This window comes from Ixodes scapularis, unplaced genomic scaffold, assembly GCF_016920785.2.
Source record: "Ixodes scapularis isolate PalLabHiFi unplaced genomic scaffold, ASM1692078v2 PGA_scaffold0__279_contigs__length_252992795, whole genome shotgun sequence".
In the NCBI taxonomy this organism is placed as follows: domain Eukaryota; kingdom Metazoa; phylum Arthropoda; class Arachnida; order Ixodida; family Ixodidae; genus Ixodes; species Ixodes scapularis.
The window spans coordinates 130,148,810-130,175,537 of record NW_024609835.1 but is presented as its reverse complement, the minus strand read 5'-3'; the positions used below and the strand labels follow the sequence as shown (position 1 = coordinate 130,175,537).

Here is a 26,728-nt window from a genome sequence, read left to right as displayed (position 1 = left end):
GCGAGGTTATCAGTCGATTCTTAAAAAGCGAGGAATTGCTTGTTGACGCTCTCTTCGGTAACCACCGATATGCTAGGCGTATCAATTCCGGAGCGGAATAAATTCACCACCCTGCCTGGGCAGGACCTGTCGCAAAGAGCTATAGCCAAGTTAAGCGGCCGCCCAGTTGAACGGGCGACATGGGGCGACAGTGCGGCGACACGAAAACACCCTGAGTGACGGCGCTCACAGCGCGCCACCGGCGAAAAGCGGAAGTCCCAGACGCGCTGCGCGAAGGTCGAGCACATTTTAGCAGGACCCGCACCCTCGAACCCCGGGCGCATTTTCATTAGTTCTCAGGGGCCCACCAAGTGGAGCAGCCTGTCTCGATGACCACGCGTTCCTGCGTTCAGGTTTCATTCCGTGCCGATTGTACATTGGTCTCAAGAGAGGATCTTCTCAAGGCCCAGCACGACGATGGGTTGTGCCAACAAGTGACTGCCTGGCTGGCAGCGTCCAGTCCAGTCGACCGCCCAAGTGACAAGGAGTTGGACTCCCACTTGATGAGCGACGACGGCCTCCTGCTGCGCTACATCCCCCAGGCCGACGACGATCCGGATGGCCCAGCGTTCCGGACCGTGATACCCCGCAAGCTACGTAAGCTTTTCATCCGACACATGCACAGCTCTGCCCTAGCCGGACACAGCAGTGGGAGCGAAACTTACGATAAGTTGTCCCAGACTGCGACGTGGCCCGGCATACGGCAAGATGTACTGAGGTATGCGCGTAGTTGCCCGTCATGCCAGAAAGCCAAGCCACGTGTTGCTCGAGCCCCAGGTCTCATGCAACCGATCGCAAACCAGAGCCCTTGGCAGATCTGTTGCTGTGACGTCATGGGTCCATTTCCACGTAGCCCACGCGGAAACCAGTACTTGTTGGTAGTAACAGACCATTTCACCAAATGGGTAGAGCTGTTCTCTTTACGAAAGTTGGATTCGCAGAAAATATGGGACTGCCTACTTCAAGATTTCGCGCGTTTTGGTTTCCCGGGAAGCCTAATTTCGAGTAATACGTCGTATTTTACGAGCAAAGTGCTCGTCGATGCATGCGCGGTCCTGAAAATTGAACATAAACGGACTTCGCCGTAGCATCCACAGGCAAATATAACCGAAAGGGTGAATCGAAACCTTAAAGGGACCATGAAATGATTTTAAAATCGAGTTTCATCCACCGCACGTCGTAAAAGGTGTGAAAAGAAACACAAAAACACAAAAATAGGGAGCCCAAAAAAATTATTTGCTATAGAACTTTTAAAAGAAAACTGGACTCTTTTGCGCCTTCCTTCCTTCGCCTGTTCACTACGATGCATACGCAGAATCGGTGCACGTCAGCCGAATCCACATCGCCTATTGGGTAAGAGCCTACCTCACCAGCACCGCGATCGTAAACAATAAATAGCCGGCGAATGTTTCCTAAAAGTTTTGTTAAATAATATTCAGATCCACATTTTGTAGCATAATTAGAGATGTGTGGCGAAAATTGCCAAATTTGATAATGCTGAGAGCCAAGCGCCATCTATCGTGTGGTAAACGAAGCAACTACTGCGCGTGCGCAGTAGGGCAGGGCCGCCAGTTACTTGGGTGACGGCGACCGACGAACATTTATTTTCTTTGTTTTCCTTCCTCTCAAAACTCTGACTGACTGAACGTTTATTTTTCTACGTGTTCTTCCCGCGCGTGCCGACTTCAAGCAGCAAGAAAACAGTACTTAAAACAGACCACGACGAACAAGAACGCTGGATTCACCGACTCCGACGAAGCGTATAGGCCTAGCAGGCATTCCGACTCGGCGCTGCGTTGCTTCGTCGCAAGACCGTCTGCCTACGACCGGCTGGCGTGCTAAATGGAATATGCCCGCGCGACCCTTGTGGACCCTTCCCGTATTATAGTTTGATCACTGACCTCAATTCTAGATTAAGAGGTGAGGAGGTCAATCTCTTCCCCTTGTTTTCCGAGGCAGTGTTGACGAACACTCGTCGAAAAGGGACTCTCGTCGATTCTATCTTCTTGTTTTGTGTGATATAGAGCTGAAATAAACGCCGTATGGATTGCCTTCGTAACACGGTATGTACACTTTGTTATTGGTATGCCATTTTTATTCTGACAGACTGTACGTCACTGTCGACCCCGGTCCAACCTTTCTTTGCCGAGTGTCGCGTCAGTATCGAGTTGTAATCGTAAAAGAACGGTCCCGAAGCGCTTACCAACAGCGCGAATACAAGAGATCTATCAAGCGCGCGCGTCCGCTCCGAGTGTAAGCAGGTATTTACGTGGCTCTTGCTGACACTCGTAGTTCAAACGTATCTTTTTTAACGTCGGCTCGCTCCTGCATCTCCGAGGCCGCGAAAAACGCCATCTACGTCGCTTTGCAAACGACTGACACGGGCCGGCCCTTCTGCCAACAATGACGGGGTGGTGACAAGACTCGCTGCACTTCCCAACAGGCATACCGGCGTATGGGACTAGTCCCATGCTGTCGCTGTAGCGCAACATATCTCATTGAATTTCGCTCAGCTGCGATGCGGCGATGAGAGGCGCCGATTCAGGAAATACGTCGGTGACATCAGCGCAGTAAAACCTACCGGCGCACCCCAACTCGTTGCCGCTAACACTCCCATTCTCCTACTGCCGAGAGAACTTCCGGTTCCGGAAACGGTCTACGTCACGGCTTCTTTTGCGGTCAGTTGGAGAGAATGAAAAAGTCGATATTTCAATAATTTTTTGTGTAAAAGTTAATAAACCGAGACGAAAACGGATGCCTGTTCGGCATTCAGTGAACATTGACGGTTTAATGTAAAAGTTATCTGGAAAAAGTAAAAAGGTCATTTCATGGTCCCTTTAAGATGATGCTTGTTGCTCATACGGAGCGTCACAAAGACTGGGATGCGAAGCTCCCAGAAATGGTCTTCGCCACTCGCACCACGGTTAGCCGGTCAACCGGGCTCACCCCTGCCCAGCTCAATTTTCGCAGAGAGCTTGCTTTCCCTCTCACTAACACTCTCCGTTCGACAGAGCCCAGGCAACACCCCCTAGAAGACAAGGCCGTAGCGCTCTTCTCGTGACGTCGCAAAGGAAGGCCATCGGGGGCGCGCGTCGAAGCGAAGGCAACGCGCGTGGATCGACCGTCGTAACACGTTTTTAGTCACATACGCGTGTCATATTAACTAAAACGAAAGCTGCACATAGCAACGGGTATAGAAAACATTTTATTACACGAGAAAAATATTACACCGCTAAATAATCGGTACGAAATGGCACGAGGTATGCGTATAAGACGTCTATAGAAAAATGTGATTGTTTTAAGTCTAAAACATTGAGTCATGCAATTATTGTTGTAGGAATGAATATTTTATACAGAAATACTTCTACAAAATGGCGAGACACGCAGTGATTTGGAAACAGCAGAACAACTAAAAGTCAGGTAGACGTAGTCAACGCGGACAAGGCAAGACAAGTGTTTCCCACGATCATGTAAACGACGTTATCGCGTGCAGTCACTGAATTCTTGCATCATACCCCGGCCACATGGCAAAATTAATGTAATTTCGATCGAATGAAATTATGGGGTCGACAAATCCGCTTGCGGCGCCCGTATAATCACTCAAGACCGCGAGCTGACTACATCCTATATGACTGAATGAAGATATATTAACTTTTCCGTGTGGCAGGGGTACTAAACGTACTACTTAGTCTACTGGTTTACCTCTCCTTATGGGCTCGAGCTGCCTTAGAACAAAATATAACTTATTTTGTATATATTACCATTACCTTAAAGGCCGGTTCTCACATGCAGCGAAGCGCTGATGTAGCGCTCCTCACGTGTCGTCAGCTACTTATCGTCTGTCATGAGCAACAGTTTTGACGGTGCGCTACAAAGCTGGTGAACGCTGCCGTCAACACGCGCTAAGCGCGAGGTTAGCGCTATGCTTGTAGCGCTCCGCTGCATGTGTGAACAGGCCTTTATAGTTAAGATTCTAGTATAAACGCGGTAAAGGCAATACAATAACCTTAGTATAAATAAACACAGAACCACAAACAACGCACTTTGAATAATCACACAAACTTCTTTTTCACCTTCCAGTGAAAACTAGATTACCGCGCATATTTACAAATGTCGACGCAACTGCATATGAATAACGACAAAGAACAAAATTGAAATCTATCATGCGATTAAAAAAAAAACGATTGCAGCATTTTACTTGCGTCCTACATGACCAAGAAAGCCCGTAAATAAGTTGTTCCTCACCTGTCGATCGTATCCATACGTCCCACAATATCCGTGACGAACACATTTGAACACGAACTCGAAGAAGCCTCTCTCTGTCGAGAGAGAAGTCTATCGATTAATCGACCAGAGTCTTCGTTGGCTAGTTGTCACACAAGTCACTCAAACCGTAGCAGGACTTGTTTCACGAATCCACGTAAATGCCGTAGTATCAAGCGAACACAAAAAAGAACTACCCAAGACTACGGTGATGACAGAAATACGACGGGAAACAAGTCTCAAAAGTACCACACACGAGAGCAGCGGCGACGAAAGGCTTAACGTTGTCGACCCACCTCTTGCTGGTGTGCGCTCCCTGCGACAATGACTGGATTCCTTTTCGGTTTCCTTCCCTTCTGAGATGTCTCAGCGTTTCTTTTCAGACAGTCAGCAACTCACACACAATGCAAATTTACCAGAATCGGAGCCATGTGGCATGGGCAGCATCCAACGTTGGCAGCATCGCAGCCGGTCCTTTCGAAAAGTGTGGGGTGCTGCGGAACTGCACGTAGTCCCGCGGTTACGGGCATACTTATAAATATAAATTTGGTACTCTCAACCTTGGTAGCGCGTTGTATATTACGTTTATATTATATATGTAATGAATTGTACAAGACTGCGCCTTAAAAACGTATATTAATGTCGGATAAACGCGCATGAACGAACACCACCGCGCCCCTTGTCAAAAGAACATTTTTTTCACGTCTATAGCGTATTCTCACGTAGTTGCGCCATGGACTTCCTTCCTCCGCCATTGTGACGTAACCTCTCAGAGCGCTATGGCCTTGTCTTCTAGGAGGTGTTTGCCCAGGGCACAGGACCGCAACTAGACAAAGTTCGCAGACGACCTGCGAAAGTGTTTCACCATCAACCTCAAGGAAGCCCGGGAAAACCTTGACGTTGCCAGACTGCAGCAATCCGACGAGCACAACCAGGGACGCAGAGACCTGCAGTTCGAGGTGGGAGACTTGGTACTCAGGCGCACTCACCCCCTAAGTGACGCGGCGAAAGGCTTCACGGCCTCACTGGCCGTGAAGCCTTTCATACAGACTAATTTACCATTTCAGTGGTGAGTCCACAGGACTAATTCATGTCACCGACCTTAAACAATTCCACATCCCAGAAGATGGTTTTTCGCAGGATGAGACCGATGCCGACGACGGCCCGGTCCCGGACCCTCCCCCCCCCCCCCCCCCCCCCTCGCCGCCACACAGGCCGTACAACCTGCGACGTCTGTGTCGGCTGAGAGAAGTTGTAAAGCGGTGGACAAGATTTTTCTTTTTTTTCCTACTTTCTTTCGGGTTTCGAGCGTTGTACCTCGATCGTTTATCATCCCACGGGTCTGATCGCCTTCCTGAGGGGGGAGAGGGGGAAATATTGCGCGATTGCGTGCTCACCCCAGATCCTTTATCCTTTTTTTTATGCATCATAGAGCTAGGGGTTACACATGAGAGTAACCCATGGCAATTGCTCGTTCTGATTCACGAAGATGGATCACGGGCGACGCCACCACCAATCCCGGGCATCTGGACGCCATGGTCCCAGGACACGTGGCGGTCCCAGTCACCGAGGGCGGCAACCAGCGAGGCCCACCCCGCGGAACTGCGGCCAGTGGGCAAGACTTTCTACAGGCACCGAAAACTGCAACTTCCGGCGATTCCGGAAACGGCCACCAAAGGGCAACCGCGACCTGCAGCGCGCCCTAGCGCCGATACAACGCCGCCGTCCACACCCTCGACGACGACCCCCTCCCAAGGACGACCACTTCAACACTGGCATCGATATGCCAGATGCTTAAGGGGGGGGGGGGGGGGAGTGTAGGAGCAAGAGTCTCCCACCACGGTCAGAGGCCACTGCCGAATGTCCAAACTGGACAACGGCTGAGTCGCGCAATAGCGCACGTAGGACAGGCGCAGAAGCCTACAAAAGAGGGCACATGCCCACAGAACGGAGGAAGCCAGACTGTGGTCACGGAGGCGTGCAGTTCCAACACTCCGGCGATGTTTTACTCTTATACTAACAACCCAATCCTGTTACTCTAATAAATGTAGTTTCTCGTTATTTCTCGCTTCGTGTTGTTCCTCCCAGATGGGCATGCAGCAAGGCCACCCTACCACACACTTAACCACGTCCCATTGCTGCATCTGTTGTACAGTGAAACAAATTCTGTTTTTCTCCAGTGCCTTCTCTATGTCGGATGTATATAGCATATACAGAACGGGAGATAACGGACATCCCTGACGTAGTCGCCTGTGCACCTGAACATCACCAGCTGAGACCCCATTGAATGTTACCATTTCGTGGTTTTCATCGTAGATACGCCGGATAACCCTCACCCAGGTTTCCGGCATATCGAGTTGTTGCAGCCTCCTGATTAGCAACGAATTTGGTACACAGCCGTATGGTTTGTCTATGTCCCAAAAGCAACGTATTAGATTCCGCTTTTCCGCCTAAGCGATCTCTGTACATTTAGTCAACAAGTTGTCACCTAGTCGACGATCCCTAGGAAATCGTTTTGCAGTTCCAGCACCTTCGGCCCAAGATACGATTTGCCAATTGATAATTGTTTGGAACACCCTGTATGCCACAGCCGTGACAGTAGGGAGTTTAGAATAGCACACGCTAAAGCTTTGCGCACGCAAAGAATAGCGTCGTCGCCGCTGCGCATGCTCCGAACGCAAACCAGGCTTTGCGCTTTGCGTGCGCAATTTTAGCGCGCGCTATTTCTCGGAAATAGCGTCCGTACGCAAAGATTCTTTGCGCTTCTCCAAGGAGGATTCGTGATGAGAACTTGGCTAAAGCCAAGACGAGCACAGTTAAAAAAAATGGCGGCTTCCAGGATTATGTCGGCGGCTGTTTTGGCGGCGTCGTGAGTTCGACGTCGGCGGCATCCTCGCGACTGCAATTTTCAATACGGGACGACATTGTACTCGGTTTGGCAGCGATCACCGGCAACTTGATGCTTGCGACGCGCGAACATTTCACGGCGAACGAACGATGTGCGAAGGTCAGTACACGAGACCTCTCTTGCCGAGGCGACGCAAGCGGACACGACCGGTCAACCGTTCGCGTCGCGTTCTCATGTTTACACAAATTAAAAAGCTACTCTGGACCAAAAAACTCGTTTTTTTTCTAAAGTTACACCATTTCGTGTGTGAAATAAAAATTTTTACTGTATCTTGGTGGCGTCGCAAGCCCGAGATGCTTGGGCTTTTGCGTCGCGGCGGAGAAACGCTATTCTAAAACTCTCCTGCGTCGCGTGCGCTAATACAAGCGCTAAATTTAGCGCTAGCGTGCGCTAAAATTGCGTAAGTTATTCTAAAACTCCCTAGTAAGTTGGCGGTAGTCACGCTGATGTTGTTAGTTGCCACCTTTCTTGAAACTGAAAGTGACTTGACCTCGCCTTCAGTCACTTGGTACTGGTTTTTTGCCGCGAATTATTCGGCTAAACAGGTGTGCTAAATGTTCTCGTGAATCTAGACTCACGTTCTTCAACACCTTCGTTGGTATTCCGTCTAATTCCTGAGAAAGGTTTCCGCTCAACCGCGCGAGTGCGGGATGGATTTGCAGCCGTTTCACTAAAGTTACAAAATCGTCAGTAGATGCCAATAATGTGATGCTTTCAAGGAGCAGACTCTGATCGTTCCTTCTCGAACTTTTGACATACGCAGCACCAAAAAGGATTACAAGCTGCTTCTCAAGCAATTCCCAAATTCGCTGAACTGGGCATCAACTATCGTAATCCAGAAGTTCTGGATATTTGTCATTTCTGTCTAGAGACGGCTTATACCTCCAGAACCTTTCAACTGCTTTTTTTCTGCCGTTTTTTACGTCCGCCATTACCTTACAATCATGTACCTGCATGTTTTTTTCGCGTCTACTATATCTTGCGTTTATGCTTTTCACTTGCGATACCCTTCCCATAGTTCTAAAGTCACAGGATCCTTTCCAAGAGTCTTTAACGCTTGTCTGTGTCGCATGGTTAGCGTGTTTTCGTATATGACTGAGTCTTGTTTATTTCAAAATCCCATCCTGACACAAGTTTTCGTGTTCCTTTGGCACCCTTCATGGTGGAGTATTCAGTGATGACTATTCTAAGCTCATTTGCATAGTCATAATAGCTGAGTGGTTTCGCGCGTTGAGTACTTTGGTCAAAATTGTGAACACCAACATCTATGTCTTCATCGTGTAGCCGGGTTCTAATTTTACGCTGCGTACTATTTCGAGTTCTTTTAACAGTACCAATGTGGGTACTGTTAAACGGAATCCAATGGAAAAACGGCGCACTTCATCGGCAACAGCGTCTTTCATATATAGGGAGCCATTACGTGGGCAGGTCAGGATTACAGTAGGTCGTGGTCTCATCATCGTTGGACGGAGCGCCCCGGGCCCATCACGGTCTGGCTTCCGTGCAATGCAGTTGATGATGAATTTGCGGCTTTTTCATTTAAAAGGGAGAGCTCGAAAAAAATATGCTTGCTTTAGTCAACTTGAAGCAAACTATTCAGTTTTCCTTAAAGCGCTGGTTGAATTTTATAAACAAGTACCGCCAACCTGGCGTATGGGGGGACGCACTTTAAAGATGGCGGAGCGTCGCCGCCTATCTACTATAGTTTGTCGCGGCGGGCGCGGCGCCGGCATCTACAGTGGATTAAAAGGGGGGTGCTAGTAACGGCGGCGCGTCACGGGTAGCCACAGCAGGCCAATAGGAGTCTACGCGTCTGGATCTGGAATGCTCCATGATCCGAAAGTGGCTGCGCGTCCCCCGCATCCAATATAGGAGCGCCCTCGACACGATCAAACGATGGCGGTACTTAGATAAGTCAAGATGTCCAGCTCCTTAAGTTGGCCCAGAGGCGTATATTGGGAGAGTTTGGCCGATGGGCGGAGCAAAGGCCGCCACCTACGCCATATATTCCCCTCGCGGTGAGAGCGTAAAATAAAAGTGCGACGCAGCGTCGACCAATCAGCAGACCGCGACGTCTTAATTATGAAAACGATATTTAAAGTGTGAAATAGACGCGTTCAATCTCGGCGTCTTGGTGCCAATGGCGTAAATAGCAAATCAGCAGCAATGATCACAGCTACGCAATTCGCTCTGGTTTGGAGCACACGTTCGTTTATTCTACCTTTGTATATGGACGTTACGAAAACCTCACATGCGCCAAGTCTTTAGTCACCAAGAGTTATTCCTTTTTACTGCAGCGATTCTAAAACGGCTTAAATTATTCGAGTCGTATTTTTAGAACTCACGTCCACCGCTAGGGGCTGTTTCGTGGCTCGTGGGTGGCCACGAGATGCTCGCCTATTCAAATCAATGAATTGCCAAACTTTCACAATAAGCGGTGCTGAGTTTGCCTAGAGTTTCTGTATAGGCTCCCTGCGGGAGCCAGAGTTGTGCGTCTGTTTTCCACGTGCCGCCGCGCCGATATTCGCTGAGGTCCGATCACGTGAGGAGCAGGATCAAGTGCCGTGCAGGTAAGTAGACGTTGCGCGCACCCTGGCGTACGTTCGCCTGCTTTTCTTCTTCTTCTTCTAAGCGTTGTGAAAGATGGTGGGGGGGGGGGGGGAGGAGAGGGCCAATAGTGGTTGCGCACCGGGCGCTTGGTCACTGGCTCTCGGGGGGAGGGGGGTGTGGGGAGAAAGGTTGGGGTGGAGGGGGGGAGATAGAAATAGATTTGTAGAAGGGGAGGGGAGGCGGGCATGTCGGAGTACGCGCGAGGGGGATTAATTTAGTTGCATCGAATACCGGGTGGCCGGGGATGGGGGGCGGGGGGAGTTGGGGGTCCAGCGCTGGAGGCTGGCACGGCGCGGTGTCCGGCGATCAAGCAATCGTCCGGGGCGACCACGTCGTGTGGTGGGAGGTCCCACACTAGTCCATCCGCGCCGGAGTCCGGGTGCGTTCGTCGAGCACGCGGCAGGTGCGCGCCAAAGCGAGCGTCCAGGGCACGACTGAGCACAGCCGTCAGGGCCCCGCTCCGCAGTCGGCGGGCGCCCGGAGGAAGTTCAGAGGGACCACAGGAGCCAGGTTTCTTCCAGAAAGGTCAGTAGGGCCCTGAGCGCGCGGTCTTTGCCGCGCCGGTCGCCCCTGGGTCTCAGTATTTGTTCTGTGGTGTTGCAGGGTAGCCCCAGTGCGGCGAGGGATGTTGTCATGGCCGCCCGGGCGTCAGCGTGTGCCGGGCAGGTCAGGAGGAGGTGGTCGAGATCCGACCATTCTCCGCAAGTCGGGCATTCCGGGTCGGCCTCGTTGCGCAGGAGATGCATCCGTGCCGGCGTCAGGGCGCACCCCGTCCGGATCCTGTGGACGACTGCGGCGGCTGGACGGCCCGTGCCCCGAGGGGGCTTCGCCGGTCGGGCCCCGGCCGCGTACCGCTCGTCCGGGTGGTTTGCGGCGGCCTCCCGTGCGATAAGAAGCTTGGCGTCGGCGAAGGGGCCCATGTCCGACGTCCGGAACTCGGCGGCGTCATGGACCCGCTCCGCCAGGGCGTCCGCGCGCTCGTTGCCAGGAATCCCGCAGTGGCTCGGGACCCACTGGAACGCCAAGCGGTGGCCGAGGCCGCCGAGAAGCAGAGCCTCACCAGCGATCTCCCGAGCGAGGGGGCATGCCCCCTCGAGCCCGTACAGCTGAGACAGGGCCGCCTGGGAGTCGGAGAGCAGCAGCCAGCTGTCCGGGCGTCGGCTCTTGTAGTGGATCAGGCGCAGCGCCAGAAGGATCGCCGCCAGCTCCGTGGTGGTGCTGGTGGCGTGGAAGGCGAACCGTTCGCCCACGCCCAGGTCTGCCCTCTCCACAAAGACAGCCGCCGTCGACGAGCCGTCGCTGGGCCGCACGGAGCCGTCGGTGTACACCCTTGCCCAGCCGGGGTGGTGCCGCTCGATGTGGTCCTCCGTCAGCTGTTTGGCCACGACGTCGGCCGTCCTCCGTCGAGGGCCCATCCCGTCGACTCGGAGGCGGACAGTCAGTGGATGGGGTTCGGAGTGCAATGGTGGGAGGGGAGTTATCGCCGGAGCAGGGCCTGCGACGTCCCCCAAAACGCACAGAAGCTGCCCCAAGCGCGACTCGGGCCTCTCCGCGATGCGTGCCAGCAGCGGTGCCGCGGACTCGCAGGTGGAAATGCGGATGAGGTGCCCAAGTGCGCGCTTTTGGAGATGGTTGCTGACGGTGTTGGCTCCAGCTTCCGTGTACGTCGGGATGGACGCCGCCGACCTGGATATGCCGAGGCAGATCCTAAGTGCGATCCGGTGGACTGTCTCGAGGTTTGCTGCCTGTGAGGTGTTGAGGCTGAGCAGCGGCAGCGCGTAGAGCGCCACCGACAGCACCAGTCCTTGATGTAGTTGGAGCATCATGTTCTGGGATGCCCCCAAGTTGAGCGCGCCGCGCACGTCGAACGCGCGGCGCCGCTATTCGCTGAATTCAGTCACGTGAGACGAAGACTCTGAATGCCATGCAAGAAAGCCGGCGCTACGGGGATAAACGCGGAACTCTGGGTCCCATAGGGAGCCTGTACAGGAACTCCAAGTTTGCTTGACATGTCGTGCCATCTAGGCGCTAGCTTTTAAATCGATTGTCAGTTCATTTGGTCGAGGTTCATTCATTTGACTGAATTATTGAAGGCGTTCATTTGCAACGCTGTAAAACTACATTTTATCTACAATGGTGTGTAGTTTTCGAATAGTTTTTCAGGGAAACGGTTAAAAAGAAAGCTCCCGAAAATGACAAAAACGACCACCCGAAGAAAAATTAAGTAGTTTACAATTCTCTGTAACGCTGAATTAGAGCGCAGCTTTTTAGGAGGAGGAGGGAAGGGTTGAGCGGCGTCGGCATCAGGGTAACCGCACGTTGCATTATGGGACGTTTCCGATTATGACGCAAACGTGACGTCACGTGTGACGTCACGATGATAAACGTTTCGCAATAAATTTGGCGTAACCGTGCGGTGAATTATGGGACGTTTTTGACAATAACGTCACACGTGACGTCACACATAACAATTTTTTCGCTAAATTTGCGGAAAAATTTACCCGCTAAATTTAGCGAAAATACTTCCTCGCCAAATTTAGCGGTAACCTTTTACCCTCGTGACGTCCCACGTTTTGGCTAAAATGAATAAAAATTAAATGTGTCTCTCTACCTGCGCCATCAAACCGTATAACAGGTTTAAACCAATTAAATATAAATAAATTGGGCCTAATATGACCGAAAAGAAAATTTTGATTTAAAAGCCAATCCACAAATAAAAACAGAGGATACTACGAAGCCACAGTCATTAGAAAAAAAAACTGATAAGAAACAGTGCGGGCGTTTACTTATAAAAGGAAGAAAATTATTTGTGTATATTTATAATTAGGTTTGCTTGAGAGCAAAGGAGGCTTCGTGTCTCCTAGATGGTGGACGTCGGCGACAGACGCTGGTGTTCATGATGTTCATTCTGAAAAGAGGAATATTGCGTATAAATTATTATTTAGCGTGTTATGGCTTTCCTATGATATGTGGGGAAGAATTTACTTCCATTCAACTATTACATATATATATATATTTATATATATATATATATATATATATATATATATATTTATTTTTTTACATAGGAGGGTTGGAGCAGAAACTGGTGGTATATTGATATAAACGGAGGAACGCATTTCTTAAGTACTTTTATTACCTGTTAAGTGTTTATGTCATCTACGAATCCAATCAAATCTAACTATGTCACCGGGTGATACACAAAAAAACGTACTCATCGGTGGGTCAACCTGAAGGCAGACAGCCTTCCATGTGATCTTCAAGATCGGCAATCTTCAATTATTCGCAAGGTGGTGCTCGAAACCCGAAGCTACAATAAGAGCTGTTTTCCGTCTGACACCGGCAAAGGCAGCAGCGGCGGCACACTGATTGCAGTCTAAAAATAACGCTCTGTATTTTCAGGTTGGTTTCACACCCGTTTTCGTTCGCCCATCTCTGTTGGCCGCTGCTGCTGCAATACTGCCATAAAGCGCGACTAGAACCATGAGTGACTTGTGTTTACCGCGTGGAAAGTCCCTCCCACTTGATGGACCTATCGCGACCTGCTCTGAATGTTCCTATAGTTACCGTTTTGGAACATGCAGCGGGGTATCTGAAGCTACCTTCAAGAAGAAAGGAGAAAGTGCTAGAGTATAATGGAAGTGCCCGACTTGCTAAAAGGGCAAACAGAGGAGTCAATCTTTTAGGGAGACTAAACCACCCGAGGCTGACATAATAGGGATTTTCGCATCAATAAGTCAAAAACTCGAAATTCTCACAAATTTAAAAAAAAATACAGTAGACGGTATCAGGCAGTCCGTACAGATGATGTGGGATCCGTACGACGACATCATGGGATCCGTACGACGACATACAGACATCAAATACTTAAAAGCACGGGTCACGAAACTTAAGGAGGGCAAATGCTAAAATGATGTTGCCCAGCTGAAAGATGGACTGAGCGACCTCGAGTGGAGGAGCAGGCGCCAAAAGCGGCTATTTCATGGCATCCCACTAATTAATAATGAAGACCTGCTCCAAAAGATAAACGATGTAGCAGCTAAGGTAGGTTTACCAGATCTTGCAGAACCGGAGGTAGTGTCAGCACACCGGCTACCTTCGAAACCTGGAAAGGTTCCACCAGTCATTGTTCGCTTTGCAAAACAGCAAACTCGAGATCAATGGCTCGATAGAAAGAATGAACTAAGAAAGCATCGGTGTGAGATCTAAATTCAAGAAAACAATGACCCGGCATAACAGGAATCTTCTTCGTGACGCGAAAGACTGGGCGAGTGCGACCGATATCAGTATGCATGGCACAAAAACGGAAAGATTCTTATCCGCGAAAGAGATGGAGATCGACCTTTTGTTGTTAAGGGGCACTGAAGTCGATTCTGAGATCGTCCTTTTGGGGTAAGAACTTAATCTAGACGCTCTAAGCATCCCAACAATCTCAAAATCACAATCATACGTAGGTTATTTCCTCGTTAAAAGCGTGTCCAAAGATCGCGACACGCCCTTTTTGTGAAGAAGTTTCTTCTGAGTGAAGTGGTCGATAAAGGGCGCTTGTCGGCGAGTTGCAAGCGATGACTCCGCCCGCGGAGAAAAAGAGGAATCTTATCCGAATATGTACCTACCAGACTCTCTTCAAAACGAGTTATAATGTTGTTAAGACGTTTATTGAACCAAGGGATTACACCAGGAATAGAAGTCTGGTGCGACGCGGTCGCAGCTATGGCGTGGCGTCTAAGACCCTAGATGAAAAAGGGAAAGGGGGATGAGCGTTACATCGAAGTTGCTAGCCCGCTTCGCGACACAAAGTCGAGGAGCGAGGTCAGGATTCGTGTCCGGCGCTCGCAGTCACCGGGGGGGTGCACTCAGTCATCATAGCAAGTCGGGCGTTCATCGTCGGGCAGAAAACCAGGCTGTGGTGCGGTGTGCTGCCAATGCTACGCAGTCCCAAATTAAATGATGAAGCCTGGGTAAGGACTCCGGGTCCTTGCAGCGCTGGCAGCTGGGGTCCGGGGTAGAATAATATGGATCAGCTTTTCGCTTGCGGTTGATGTCAAACAATTGAAGCAGATAGGGCGTGAGGGCCCCTCCGGTACGGATCCGGCGTAGGAGCACTATCTGCGATCGGCGGAAGACCCCGCCGGGGATCGGGAACTGCTCCGGAGTCCAGGAAGAAGCGAGGAGGCGTCTCCATTGTTGTTTAAGGAGGCGCATCTCTTCATCAGGATCGTGGGCGGTCTCATCTGCGGTAGAGTCAGGAGACGGCGGCAGCGAGAGGGAGGTGGGAGACTGCGAGTGGTGGGGGGGGGGGGGGGGGGGAGGGGGCAAGTTGAGGCTTATTCATCTCCTCCATCGCGGCTCCGTGGGCCCGCCCGTTACCGGCGACGCCCTCGTGCCCTGGTATCCAGCGGATACATGTGCGGATGGCGTAGTTCCGGTGTAGGCCGAGGGCAGTCTGGAAGATGCCCGAGACTGTGGGGCTGTGTATCAGGTGTTGCTTCTTAAGGGCACGGATGACGTATTGGGAGTCAGTACAGTGAGAGTGCCGTCACGGGGCACGAGGTCGGGCGCCTCACGCGCATGGGTTTCGTGAGTCCGGAGTGCGAGGAGCACAGCACGCGCCTCGGCAAGTTCCGGAGAGGAAGGTGAGTTGTAGGTCTTCGTGTACACGGAGGGGGAATCGAGGGACGTCGGGTGTGGGCGGGAGAAAACTGCAGCCACCGCAGATGCGCCGGAGCTGTGGCAAGCCGCGTCGGTATAAGCTATAGTGTTGGACGAATCCTGAACAAGACGGTTCAGCTCAGCGTGGTGTTGTCGAACGTAATGTTCTCGTCTCTGCGCATGGCGTTTGCCATTCATGTTAAGAGGAAGTGGACTGGAGTGTTGTGTGAGATCGATCAGTTCCCAGGGTGGCTTGGCGGGGGGGAGGTCGTTGTTGGTGGAGACAGCAACTCCGAGGTAGCGTGCTATCGCGCGGCCTTGAGGTGTACGCTGAAGGCGGGCGGCATGCAGTTCAATCTGCTTCTCTTGGGTGTCTTTGAGATCGATGAGGTGAAGGCATTTCCGGACTTCGGCGATGTGCGTGATGCGAGGAAGTCCGAGGATGGTACGGCGGGCCTCGTTTTAAAGGGTATTGAGTTTATCCCAATGTGTGCGCTTGAAGCGGTTAAAACGGGCCGCGTAGACGACTTTCGATACGAGGACTGAGGTGACGAGGAGCTTGGCAGTGCGTTCGCCTGCGCCACCGAGCCGATGCGAGATGCGTCGGATTAGGTGTAGGCCTTGTTTCCAGGTTTTGGAGATTGTCTTGACCCATTCTGGGGTGACGTGTGGGCCTTAGCCAAAGTGGACACCTAAGATCTTGATGCTGGGTGCTTTGCCCACGGGTTCATTATCGAACTTAAGGCCGAGATCTAGGTTCGCATGTCCCTTGCCGAAGACGGTATACATGGTCTTCTCTGGTGATGGTGCGAGCCCGACGTGGTGAAGATGGTTATTGATGGCGTCTAGGCGCTGTTGGAGCGCAATTCGTTGCGTGGAGGGGTTGCCTTCGCAAGTCCAAATAGTAATGTCGTCGGCGTATGCCGAGGCGCGGAGGTGCGGGATTCCGTGTAAGGTCCAGAGAAGGGGGGCCATGACGATGTTAAAGAGCGTCGAAGAAAGTACCGCTCCTTGGGGTACGCCGACGTGGTTCAGCCTCGTGTTGCTACCCACTGCATCGGGGCCGTATCCTGACTTAACCACGTACTGGCGGCCATTAAGGAAGGGACGCACAAAATCGAGCTGTTTGCCGTCCAGGCCTTGCTCGGACATGGCAGAGACGATTGATGCGTGGGGAACGGAGTCAAAGGCTTTTCGAATATCCACCGTGACAAGGACCCGAAGCTGTGTGCTATTGACGTGGCGGTCGACGACATCTTTGTAAATCATTGCCAGGCTGTCGTGTGTACCGAGGTTCTTACGAAAACAAGTTTGGGTGGGGTGGAATATCTTGAGCTGTTCCGCCTGCCACTGAATGCGGGCAAGGACCATACGCTCCATGAGTTTGCCCATGATGGATGTGAGCGATTAGGGCCGCACGTTATTGGGGTCTGTCGGTGGCTTGCCTGGCTTGGAAATCGGTGTTACCCAAGAGGTCTTCCAGTCGTCAGGGAGCAGCCCTGTGTGCCAGATTGAGTTCAACCAACAGAGGATGGCTTCCCGGGCGCCTCGAGGTGCATTACGCAGCATCGGCGCGGTGATTCCGTCGGGGCCGGGCGCGCTTCGGAGGCGGCATTGGGATATAGCCGCATCAAGTTCCCATTCGGTGAATAGTTGGTTTCCAGGATATGGGACGTCAGCCACGTCGTTGTACTTGGGACAATATACGTCGGTTGGCGGGGTTTCGTTCGGCTGGGGGAAGAAGATTGCCCCGAGCTTATCGAGGATGTCCTTCGTGCTCTCCTCCGAGAGCAGTGCTATGACTTGGACGGTGTGGGTCTGGCTGCTCTTGCCGTACATTGCGTTGTAAGTACTCCACACTGTAGTCAGCTGAGTGCTCTTGTCGAAAGACTCGCAGTGTGCGATCCACCGCTCTAGCCTTAGAGTATTGGCATATTTGTCAGCTTCGCGTGTAAGACGATTGACTCTGTGGCGATAACATTGGCGTTTAGTGCTTCAATATTTCGTAGGCGCCTTAGTACGTCGCTCCCATTGCGAGAGAAGATGCGTATCCGGGGACGGTATACCCTCGCACACCTCTCGCGTTTCCGTTGCAAATGTCGCAGCTGTCGTCAGGAGAGTGGAGATGGCGGAGGTATCGTATAGGGTGATTTTGTCCTCGATGGTCTCCCGAAATCGGTCCCAGATGACTGTTGCGGTGGAGCATGTGGTGCGCCCATGGGAATCTCTATGACAATAGGGAAATGATCACTGCCCCAGGCATCTTCGTCGAGGATTGTCCAAGTAAGAAGGCCTGCAGTAAGGGGAGACGCAAGGGTGAGGTCAAGGACGCTATCGCTTTGTCGGGTATTCGTACCGTAACGCGTTGGCCGGTTTAGGTCGTTCAGGATCGCCAGGTCGGTAGACTCAAGGGCAGAACTGAGGTCGTGCCCGCGCTGTGTGGTTGAGCAGGAGCTCCATGCCTCGTAGTGTGTATTCAGGTCTCCTCCGAATACCGTGTAGTCGGTAGGGTATGCGTCGCGCAAGGTCTTCATCCAGGAAAAGTCGCACGTTGTCGTCTTGCCGGTGTAGGGGCGGCAGTATGCCGAGACGACGAGAAGCTTTCGCTGAGTCCCGTCGAGGGCGATGCGCACTGCGGTGACTTCTCGGGTGGGGGTGCACCATGCCGGCGTGTCCAGCTTGACGTGGGGCATGTAGCGGCGTACGTAGACACCGGCTTGCGCGCGAATAACAGTCTCAGGTGTTGGAGGCTTTGGGTGCCGTTTCTTCGGGAGTTTGTGCTCGATAGTGGGTTGTGGTGTCCGTCGTAGCCTGGGAGTTGCACAGTGTCGGTATGCGTCTCTTGCAGCAGGAGTATGTCGAAATCGTATTGAGGGTCGGAGACACGCGCGAGAAGTTCACCTCTCCGTTTCGCAAGGCCACGACAGTTCCACTGCAAGATCTTGAGAGCAGGCTTATTGAGTGAGGACGCCATCCTGATGTGGTGGTAGAAGTGGCGGTGGTACCCACGTGGACAGTGCTGTCGTGCGGTCCGAAAGTGCGAGAGACACGATCTGCTGCAGTTGCTGTATCTCTTGCTGTAGCTGTTCTCGTTGCTGTTTTTGTTGCTGTTGTTGCTGCTGCTGCTGCTGAGCAAACAGGGCATGCAGTTGATCTATGGTGATATATTGTGACTGTGGTGAAGAGCCACTCGGAGGTACGGGCGGCGGTAAGAGCTGGGACTCTTGCTGTTTCTGAGGCGGCAGCAGCTGCTGGAGATGCTGTTGCTGTCGTTGGGGATGCTGTTGCTGTGTCTGTTGTTGTTACTGAGGCTGCTGTTGCTGTAGGTAATGCCCCTGGGCATGCTGTTGCTCCTGCTGTAGGGAATGCTGCTGTTGCTGGGCGGTGCACTGAGAAAGAGCAATCTGTTGGTTCTGTCGTAGGGCTGAGGCCACTTCGGCGTGTTTGCGTAGTCGCCTCATGAGTTCCGCCTTGTGAAGCTCACGTTTCTGAGCTTCCATCTCAAGTCTTTGTTGGAGTCGTACTTTGCGTAGTTCAAATTGTTTGGCCTCCTCCTCGAGTTGCAAAAGTGTCTCTGATGCTGCTTTTTCGGCCTCAGAAATGGATCGGAGCTCTTCTCTCCATGCCTGGGCTTCAGAGTTGCAGTCAGTGAAATAGCCGCTCTTGAGCATGTTCATCGTTGCCTGCGAATATGTCATGGATTTGGTGACAGTCAGTTGCAGGGAGCCGCGGTGATCTGAAGGCGACCGTCGCTTAGCGCCACGGACTCCTCCGTCAGCAGAACTACGTTGACGGCTTGCGGGGCCATTTGGCTGATGTTGCTGTTGTGATTGTTTCTGCCGACTGCGACTTCTACTTCTGCGATACGAGGGTGCGGCTTCGCTTCGTAGGTCGTCAACCTCTAGGGCCGAAAACCGGTTTGATGTGGTGATCAGCGGCGGAAAGTTCTCAACGGAATCCTCACCACCGACAACGGTTTTAGAGTCTTGAGTTCGGGGTCTGCTTCGGGATCGTGATGTGTCGGCGGTGGCACATCGGGCTTTGCTCCTTCGGTGGTCCACACGAGGTGTACAAAGGTCTGCGGTGGTGGGTCGTGCCGTCCGCCGAGTGCGCTCTTGGAGCTGCTGGTCAACTTTGCGCTTGGCCGGACACTTGGGGTCTGTGGCGAGGTGCGTGGTGACGCGACAGTTAGCGCAGTACGTGCGTTCACAGACGTGGTCGTTGCTTACAATACAGCCGCAGTCAGGGCACCTTGGCGGTCGGGTGCAGACATGTTCTTTGTGGCCCAGGCCGTGGCATCGCCGTCAAACAACGGTTGTAGGAGAGTATGGCGTAACGTTGATGATCACGTCGTAATATAAGATAGTTCTTGGGGGTCGATGTCCTTGAAATGTCACCAAGGCTAGTCCATTCTTGCCGAGTGGCCTGGCGTTAACTATTGCGTGTGAGTTGCTGCGGAGGGAGCAACGTTTCGGAGGTGTCTTCTGGGTTGATGCCGTGCGCAACGCCACGGATGGTGTCTCCGGTCATGGCTTCGTGAGCCGCAACGTCAACTGCCCGGTCGTGGGCAGTGAGGGTGCGCATTGCGAGGAGCTGGTCAGCGTGCGTACGGTTTCGTACCGTAACGGAGATTGTGTTGGTGACTTTACCTATTCGGAAGTACGGAGTGTCTTTCGTGTCACAGGCTGAGGGATGTAGACCTAACGTGGCGTAGAAACCGCGCTGGATCGTGCAGGCAGGAATACGAGTGAGGTCATACCTGTCCCGGGAACGGAATACGATCACAAATTTGGGTCTTTCGTCAGTGGCAGAATCTGGGTGGTCTGATGAGGACAAGGGCGAGAGTGCTGCGCCGAGGAAGTGCCGCTGCTGCTGCGGTCTCTGTTTGCTGTAGCACGCCGTTTGCCAGCTTTCTTTAGCGTCGTCAGCGTCGCCGTCTTTGCTGTCCGGGCCAGCGGCTGCTGTTGACGTAGAGGCTGTGGGGCCAGGCGTCACTTCAGACACAACGAGCGGGGGTGACTCACACGAAACAGTGTGGTGATCTGCGGCACCGACAGTAGCGGTAGGATTAGCGACATGCTCCATTTCGGTGTCGGCACCGTCGTCCTCGCTGGCTTCGCACATACTTGTAGCGACACTGGATCCACTCGGGTGTCCTAAGCGCTTCGAGGTAGGGTCATGGCGTTGGTACGGGTTCTCGGTTTTCTTCCGTCGAACAGTTGCTCGGATGAGAAGAGACTCGGCCGGTGAAGTCGTGGCTATCCTCGATGGCGAGTCCGGAGCAGAAATCCAGTCGATTGAATACGGGGTAGATCTAGTGGCAGGAGTGAGATCTTTGTCTTCTATTCCCGCGTCCAGCGGCGCAGTTGAAAGCAGGTGCGAGGCCGCCGCAGGCACGGCCATGCCGTCGGCGAGCACACCGGGCGCTAGGCCCGAGACCTAGCTTCCTTCGTTGTTGGGGACGAGCAAGAAGTAGAGATAAGGCGGAAACGCAAAACTCACGCGGTCACAGAATGTGTCGATATGGTCCGGTGGCCCTCCTGGGATGGTCCGAATGTTGAGCTGTGTCGCAATCGTTTCCGAAAAGGCAAATCTGGGCGATCAAACGGCGGAGCTCGACGCGACACGCCCGGCCGCTCATCTCGGTGGCCGAGATAAGCCGCAAAACCGAGTTATAATAAAATTATTCGGCTTCTGCGCATTGTAGCGCTTTCATAGGTCTACACAATGTAGTCCGCGAGAAAGAAAAAGTCCACACTTTTTTTTTAATTGCCCTGAGATGAATAAGCAGTTTTGTATAATAGGACTTGGTATATGTGGGAACCAACACATTTTAGACAATATAAGATCAAAAATGACCTTTATTTTTAACTGGCTTCATGCCCCTTTATGAATGTGGGTTACCTTGAAAAGGCTCGATAATTCAACCTTCTTGTTTGTCTAATTTGTTACGTCAGGTCATCTTCGCGAGATGCCAACCGCCAACATTATATTACCGCGAGAACTTAAGATATGTGAGGGCGCAAAATGCGCGTCCTCACTGAAATATTTTCATCTAAACGAAAGGTCTGCCAAAAGTATATCTACTGATTTGAAACTTTTTTGAATGAGGTAAATTTCGATTTTGAAGTAATCATGTTATCGTAAACTTGGTATAAATGTGACGGTAATGTTTTCAAGCTTCCTGATTACAATACCCATTCCGTAAATCGTCCATCTTAGCTCGGTGGTGATGTTGCCATATTAATTGATAAATTAGCGAGTTACGAACATTTATTTGAGTATTGTCTATCCACAAATGACTATGAAGTACTCTCGATAAAAATGGATCAACATGGTGTCTCTGTATTTCGTCGTCCCCCAGAGGGAAACGTTTTGAAGATTTGTGAATTTTCGGTTGTCTTTTTAAAATTTTTATAGAAGAAAAAAAAGTACAACGTAATTTGGGGAGGAAATTTTAATATTGACATTTTAAGTGATAGTAGTTTAAAAAAGAATATTACTACGCTTTTTCAGGTAAACAAGTATGTGAACGTTAGAAATCAACGAACACGTATCACTACTACGTCAGAAACGTTGATTGATTTATTCATTTCCAATTTTGAGCTACGTAAAATAAAATCCGGTGTGATAGCCTGCCATATCAGTGACCACTTTGCAAAATATAACTAAACGGAAATAACCCTAGGCTTCACATTCTGGTACAAAGAATTATCAACGACACGCTAGGTCGTTTCAGAAATAGTTTGAACTGTGCAGACTGGACTGAGGTTTTGAATAAAGGTGATGCGAATCAAGCTTATGACATATTTCTTTTCAAAGCCATTTATGATAAAAACTTCCCTTCTTTAAACGTTAAGCGCTTCCAGAAAGCTCGCAAACCATGGATAACACCAGAATTAATTTCAAAGATTCAAATAAAAAACTAACAATACTAATCTTTCACCAAAAGAAAAGACTCCGAGAAACGTGTTGTTTTCAAGGCACACAGAAATATTTTGAAAAAAGTAATTGGAAAAAGGAAAAGTTATCTTCTATCACAATTTGTTAAATACGGTATCCCACCGCACTGATGTTATGTGAAGAAAGTTGAACTCTCTTTTGAATTGCAACGTAACGCAAAGTAGAATCCAATCAATAACCCATAATGACGTTGAACCGACCTTTTGTTCCCTGGCTAGCGTGTTCAATGATTTTTTTTTTGTCAATTTAGGATTGAGCCCAAAAATGCCGATGCTTGTTCTTGTATCTACCGAAACGTAGATTAAACGATTTATATAAACCCGGTAACTGAAGGAGAGTTGACCTCTGTATTCCAAATCGTAAACATTAGTCATAGCTGCGACGCCGATGGTGTACAGATCCGTCCAGTTCAGCACGTTCTGGATATTATCGGTCGCTATCTGGCATATATCTTTAATCTTTGTTTAGAAACAGCTTCATTCCCCCCAAAAACTGCAGATAGCTGAGGTAGCTGTACTTATAAGGGTGGGAACATACATGATTTAAACAACCGCTCCCAGTGTTCTCGAAATGTTTAGAAAAGATAATACATAATAATTTTACTCTTCCTATAGAAAAGAAAAACATCATTACAAATAAGCACAATGGAGTAATAACAATCACAGTAGATACACAGTTCTAACTAATTACAAAGCTGAGCTCCGTACACAATTCTCTCAGAGGTTGAACACATTTTCAAGTTTGCTGTTTACGAAGACATATCCTTTAATGCTACAAAATTGCGCTACAAGCTCTTTGTTATTTACACAATTATATACTTACTATTTTGACCGCTAAGAAACGTATAGCAGTTACCTTAACATAATAATCACAGTGAAAGTGACCAAAGACCAATTTCTAAGCTTGAAAAAACCACTTAAATAAAGTATTGGGTTATGAACATCATAAGAATATTTTGCTGTACATCCTATCTCAAGAAATATGTGCAGCATTGGGATGCAGTATGTAGCTTCAGGAAAGGTCCTTGCACTAGTATTGATGTAAATAATGTATGCATTAAACAGCCACATACAGTGCTCATCAAACTTATACAGAACACACTAATTGCTTGTTTTCTTATGACAACATTATCCTAGTGGATGTTTAACAATGGCTTATTCACTTTGCAGTTAGGGATGGCCTGTTCAGTGCCACGTTACAAAAACTTTGCTCAGCTGCCACCAAAATAGCTCTTCCATAAGAAAAAAACAGTTACATAGTTTGTGTATTTTATATAAACTTGATGAGCACCATACATGGCTGAATGAGCCATGTATGGTGACGACCAGAAGACTATCCTGGAATGAGCAACTTTCGAAAACATGCGAGGCAAAGCTTCTTCAAAGCAAGATATCCTATATACACACACAAGAGAACATTTTAGCTGAGCTCGGGTGTTCCTAGAACTTGTGTTGCCATTTACACATTGTTAATGGGCAATGCCCAGTGTGCTGGTGATGAAGAACGGTGGGTCAGTGAGAATTTTCAAACACAGTGCTTTTGAGCTTTGATAGAGGACGACGTAGTAAGGGGCAGAAACATGGCGTTAAGACAGGAAGCTACCAGAGGTACTCCGTGTCATTAATGACTATCATCACAGGCACCCAGAGTTGCACAAAATCCTGTCTGTAACATAAACAGTAGCCTCTTCCAAAAATCCAAGCTGAGGCTTTGCCGCACTTGAATACCAAAATTTAGTCCCCCGGACTACAATAGTGTCTTCTGCACCAGTGTAGAAAAGTGTAGCGCGATGTACTTCCGGTGCGTGTATTGAAATAGGACCGGATGTGCGTCACCCTACACTTTTTTGCGCCGGTGCACGAGGTGCAGGTAACGTCCCTCTATACTTTAAGGTAGTGACATTTCCTCCACGCGCTGCACTTAGCCGCCCTAAGCACTGGCCTCTGCACCTGTGCTGCATGTGCGGATAAAATAACTAACGTGCAAGCGGGTATAAAGGTTTATTGATCTGCACATTATATGCGCGTTCAAGTTACGCCATATTGTAATGTATTTTAAGTATTGTTTAGAACAGATCAGCCTACGGGGACGCGCTCAAGTTACGCACGCACTATGTCCGCTGGAGGCCGCTGCCAGATACCATCCCATTTGTCCCGATTTTTTGGTAACACGATCATTATTAATACTCTTATCTTTTGATCATAAAATATTCTTATTTTAGTCGTGACTTTGTTTGGCCGGAATGTTCCCAATGATGAAATAATTTAATCTCTGGCATGTCTCCATCGGCAACTTATCTTCGTTTTCTTTTTTTTTACTGAGGCCTTACTGGCTCAGGACAGACATAATTTCATGTATCTGCAAAATAAAAAAAAAAGGTCACTTGCGTGGAATATAGCGCAGTACTAACCTTTGTTCATACAATTCGAGGGAGCATCCTTCTGTCACTCGCGTCATTTCCAGTGGTACACGCGAGGGGAATTAATCGGAATAAAGTGAAGAGAGGGGAGACATAAAGCAGGCAAAAACAAGAAAACAAATTTTCTTTTTCTTTCAAGAGGCGGTGGAAAAATTAATTTCTAATGAAGAGCTAGTGCAACACACAATTAGACAATAAAAGTCATTTCTTGATTATGCAGTGCGACTCAAGCTAAGCAAACGATTAACACTGTAATTAAAGCTAGAATAAATTTCGAAATAATCGTCATGGCTCAAGTTAACATGCACAAACTCTGCTAAACTAATAATGATCACTACTGTTTAAAAACCGAGAAAGCAAATAAAAAGACCAGGTTTGACAAATTGACCTCCGTCGCAAAAAAATAACATACAAATTTGCTAGTTTTAGGAAACAAAAAAACACAAAATACAGAAGCATACATAGATCATTTTAATTATGCACTCTAAGCACCACACGTAACAGTAGGCAACAGGGAAGTACTAACCGCATGTAAGCGATTCTTCCAGACTAGCGGTATGCGATGTCCGGGCGATGGGCGAGGTTTCCTACAAGCGTAGAATCGAGCGAAGCGACGAACGACAGCGAGCAATATCCCCGGCTACTAAAGAGACATTACCAGCAACGGCCCAGCAACGTCGCTCGGTCGCTAAATCACTTGCATCAGTTCAGCCTTAACAATTGAGTAGTTACAACAGTCGTAACATTACAGCCGGATAACGGGGCAGCAGTTCGACCCCAATAGACCGGACAATTTCGCGAATCGACGCACATCACATGAGATGGTGAAACACGACGCTTGTTGTCGCGCGGTCGCCTTTGAGGCTCGCCGCCGTTGGGGAACGCCCGGACCCGGCAAGAGGACGTGTATGCCTCCCGACTAACGTAGAAGTTTGGGCTAGGTGGTATTTCATGATTAAAAATTAAAACATCGCAAGGACACGGACAAGAATAAGAATGTAGACAGACAGGTCGTCTCCGTTCTTGTTCTTGTCCGTGTCCTTGCGCTGTTTAATTTTTAATCAAGCCTCCCGAGCAAAGCAAGCAGGAACAGATTCAATTTTGTGGATATCTGTACGCGTACGATTCTGTCCAAGCAGCCGTCTAATGTTTTCCACAGCGTTGAATGTAATGCGTCTTACCTCGCAGAGTCGGGAAGTCCTAGACCGCGTGAAGCTTTATCTTCCGATCCGTTCTAGGCAGGCCTTTCTCCGTGTCTTCTTTGTTTTCGCGCATGGAATTGCGAAGTGCATTTTCCCATCATCTGTGTGATTCGAGCAACCAAGCGCGCTACAGCCTGTCATCAGTTGTCACGGGAAGCTGCACCCCACCCAAAGTTCCGACAAATATCGCGTGATACACATCAACGACAACTAGCTAGCGTACTGCGGGAAAGCAAGGGAACGACTCGGGAAAGCAACGGAAGAGCAAAAGTAATGGCGGACGGAAGTTGCGTCTCAAAACTGGAAGCCAGGTTTATCACGTGTCATTTTTCCGCGAATCGCGTTTAACGGTGTATGAGGGAGAGGAGGAGGAGCCTTCATCAAGTCTTGTCGTTACCTTTCAGCATAGAGGGACGTTAGGAGCAGGTACATCGAACGAGCCTAACATCTAGGCGTCAATTATGGCAGTCGTGCTGGAGCGGCCTCCGTGATTTCTTTGACTTCGTATTGCTGTATTTTTTTGTGCTGGGGACTTGCCGAATTTAGAAAAGCCGGTATACTTTTGGGCCTAGTGTCCTGAATCGAAAGCAATTCAACGTTCTGCGTTTTAAAAGGCACTGCATGCTTGTACGACTTTGTGTCATTGTTCGAAAAAAAAAAAAAAAAACTCAG

At 49.9% G+C, this 26,728-nt stretch overlaps 1 protein-coding gene across 1 annotated transcript; it reads right to left on the bottom strand.

Annotated features, from left to right (window-relative positions):
• Window positions 1-10,213: 10,213 nt before the first annotated feature.
• LOC120845230 lies at window positions 10,214-11,646 on the bottom strand. Its single transcript, XM_040217056.1, has one exon. It carries the CDS (start codon window positions 11,644-11,646, stop codon window positions 10,309-10,311), a length of 1,338 nt encoding a protein of 445 aa, XP_040072990.1. The 3' UTR covers window positions 10,214-10,308.
• Between the last annotated feature and the right edge of the window lie 15,082 nt (window positions 11,647-26,728).

Bases quoted from the DNA above. Each gene is read 5' to 3' on its own strand.
- LOC120845230 (XM_040217056.1), bottom strand. From the start codon at position 11,646: ATGATGCTCCAACTACATCAAGGACTGGTGCTGTCGGTGGCGCTCTAC.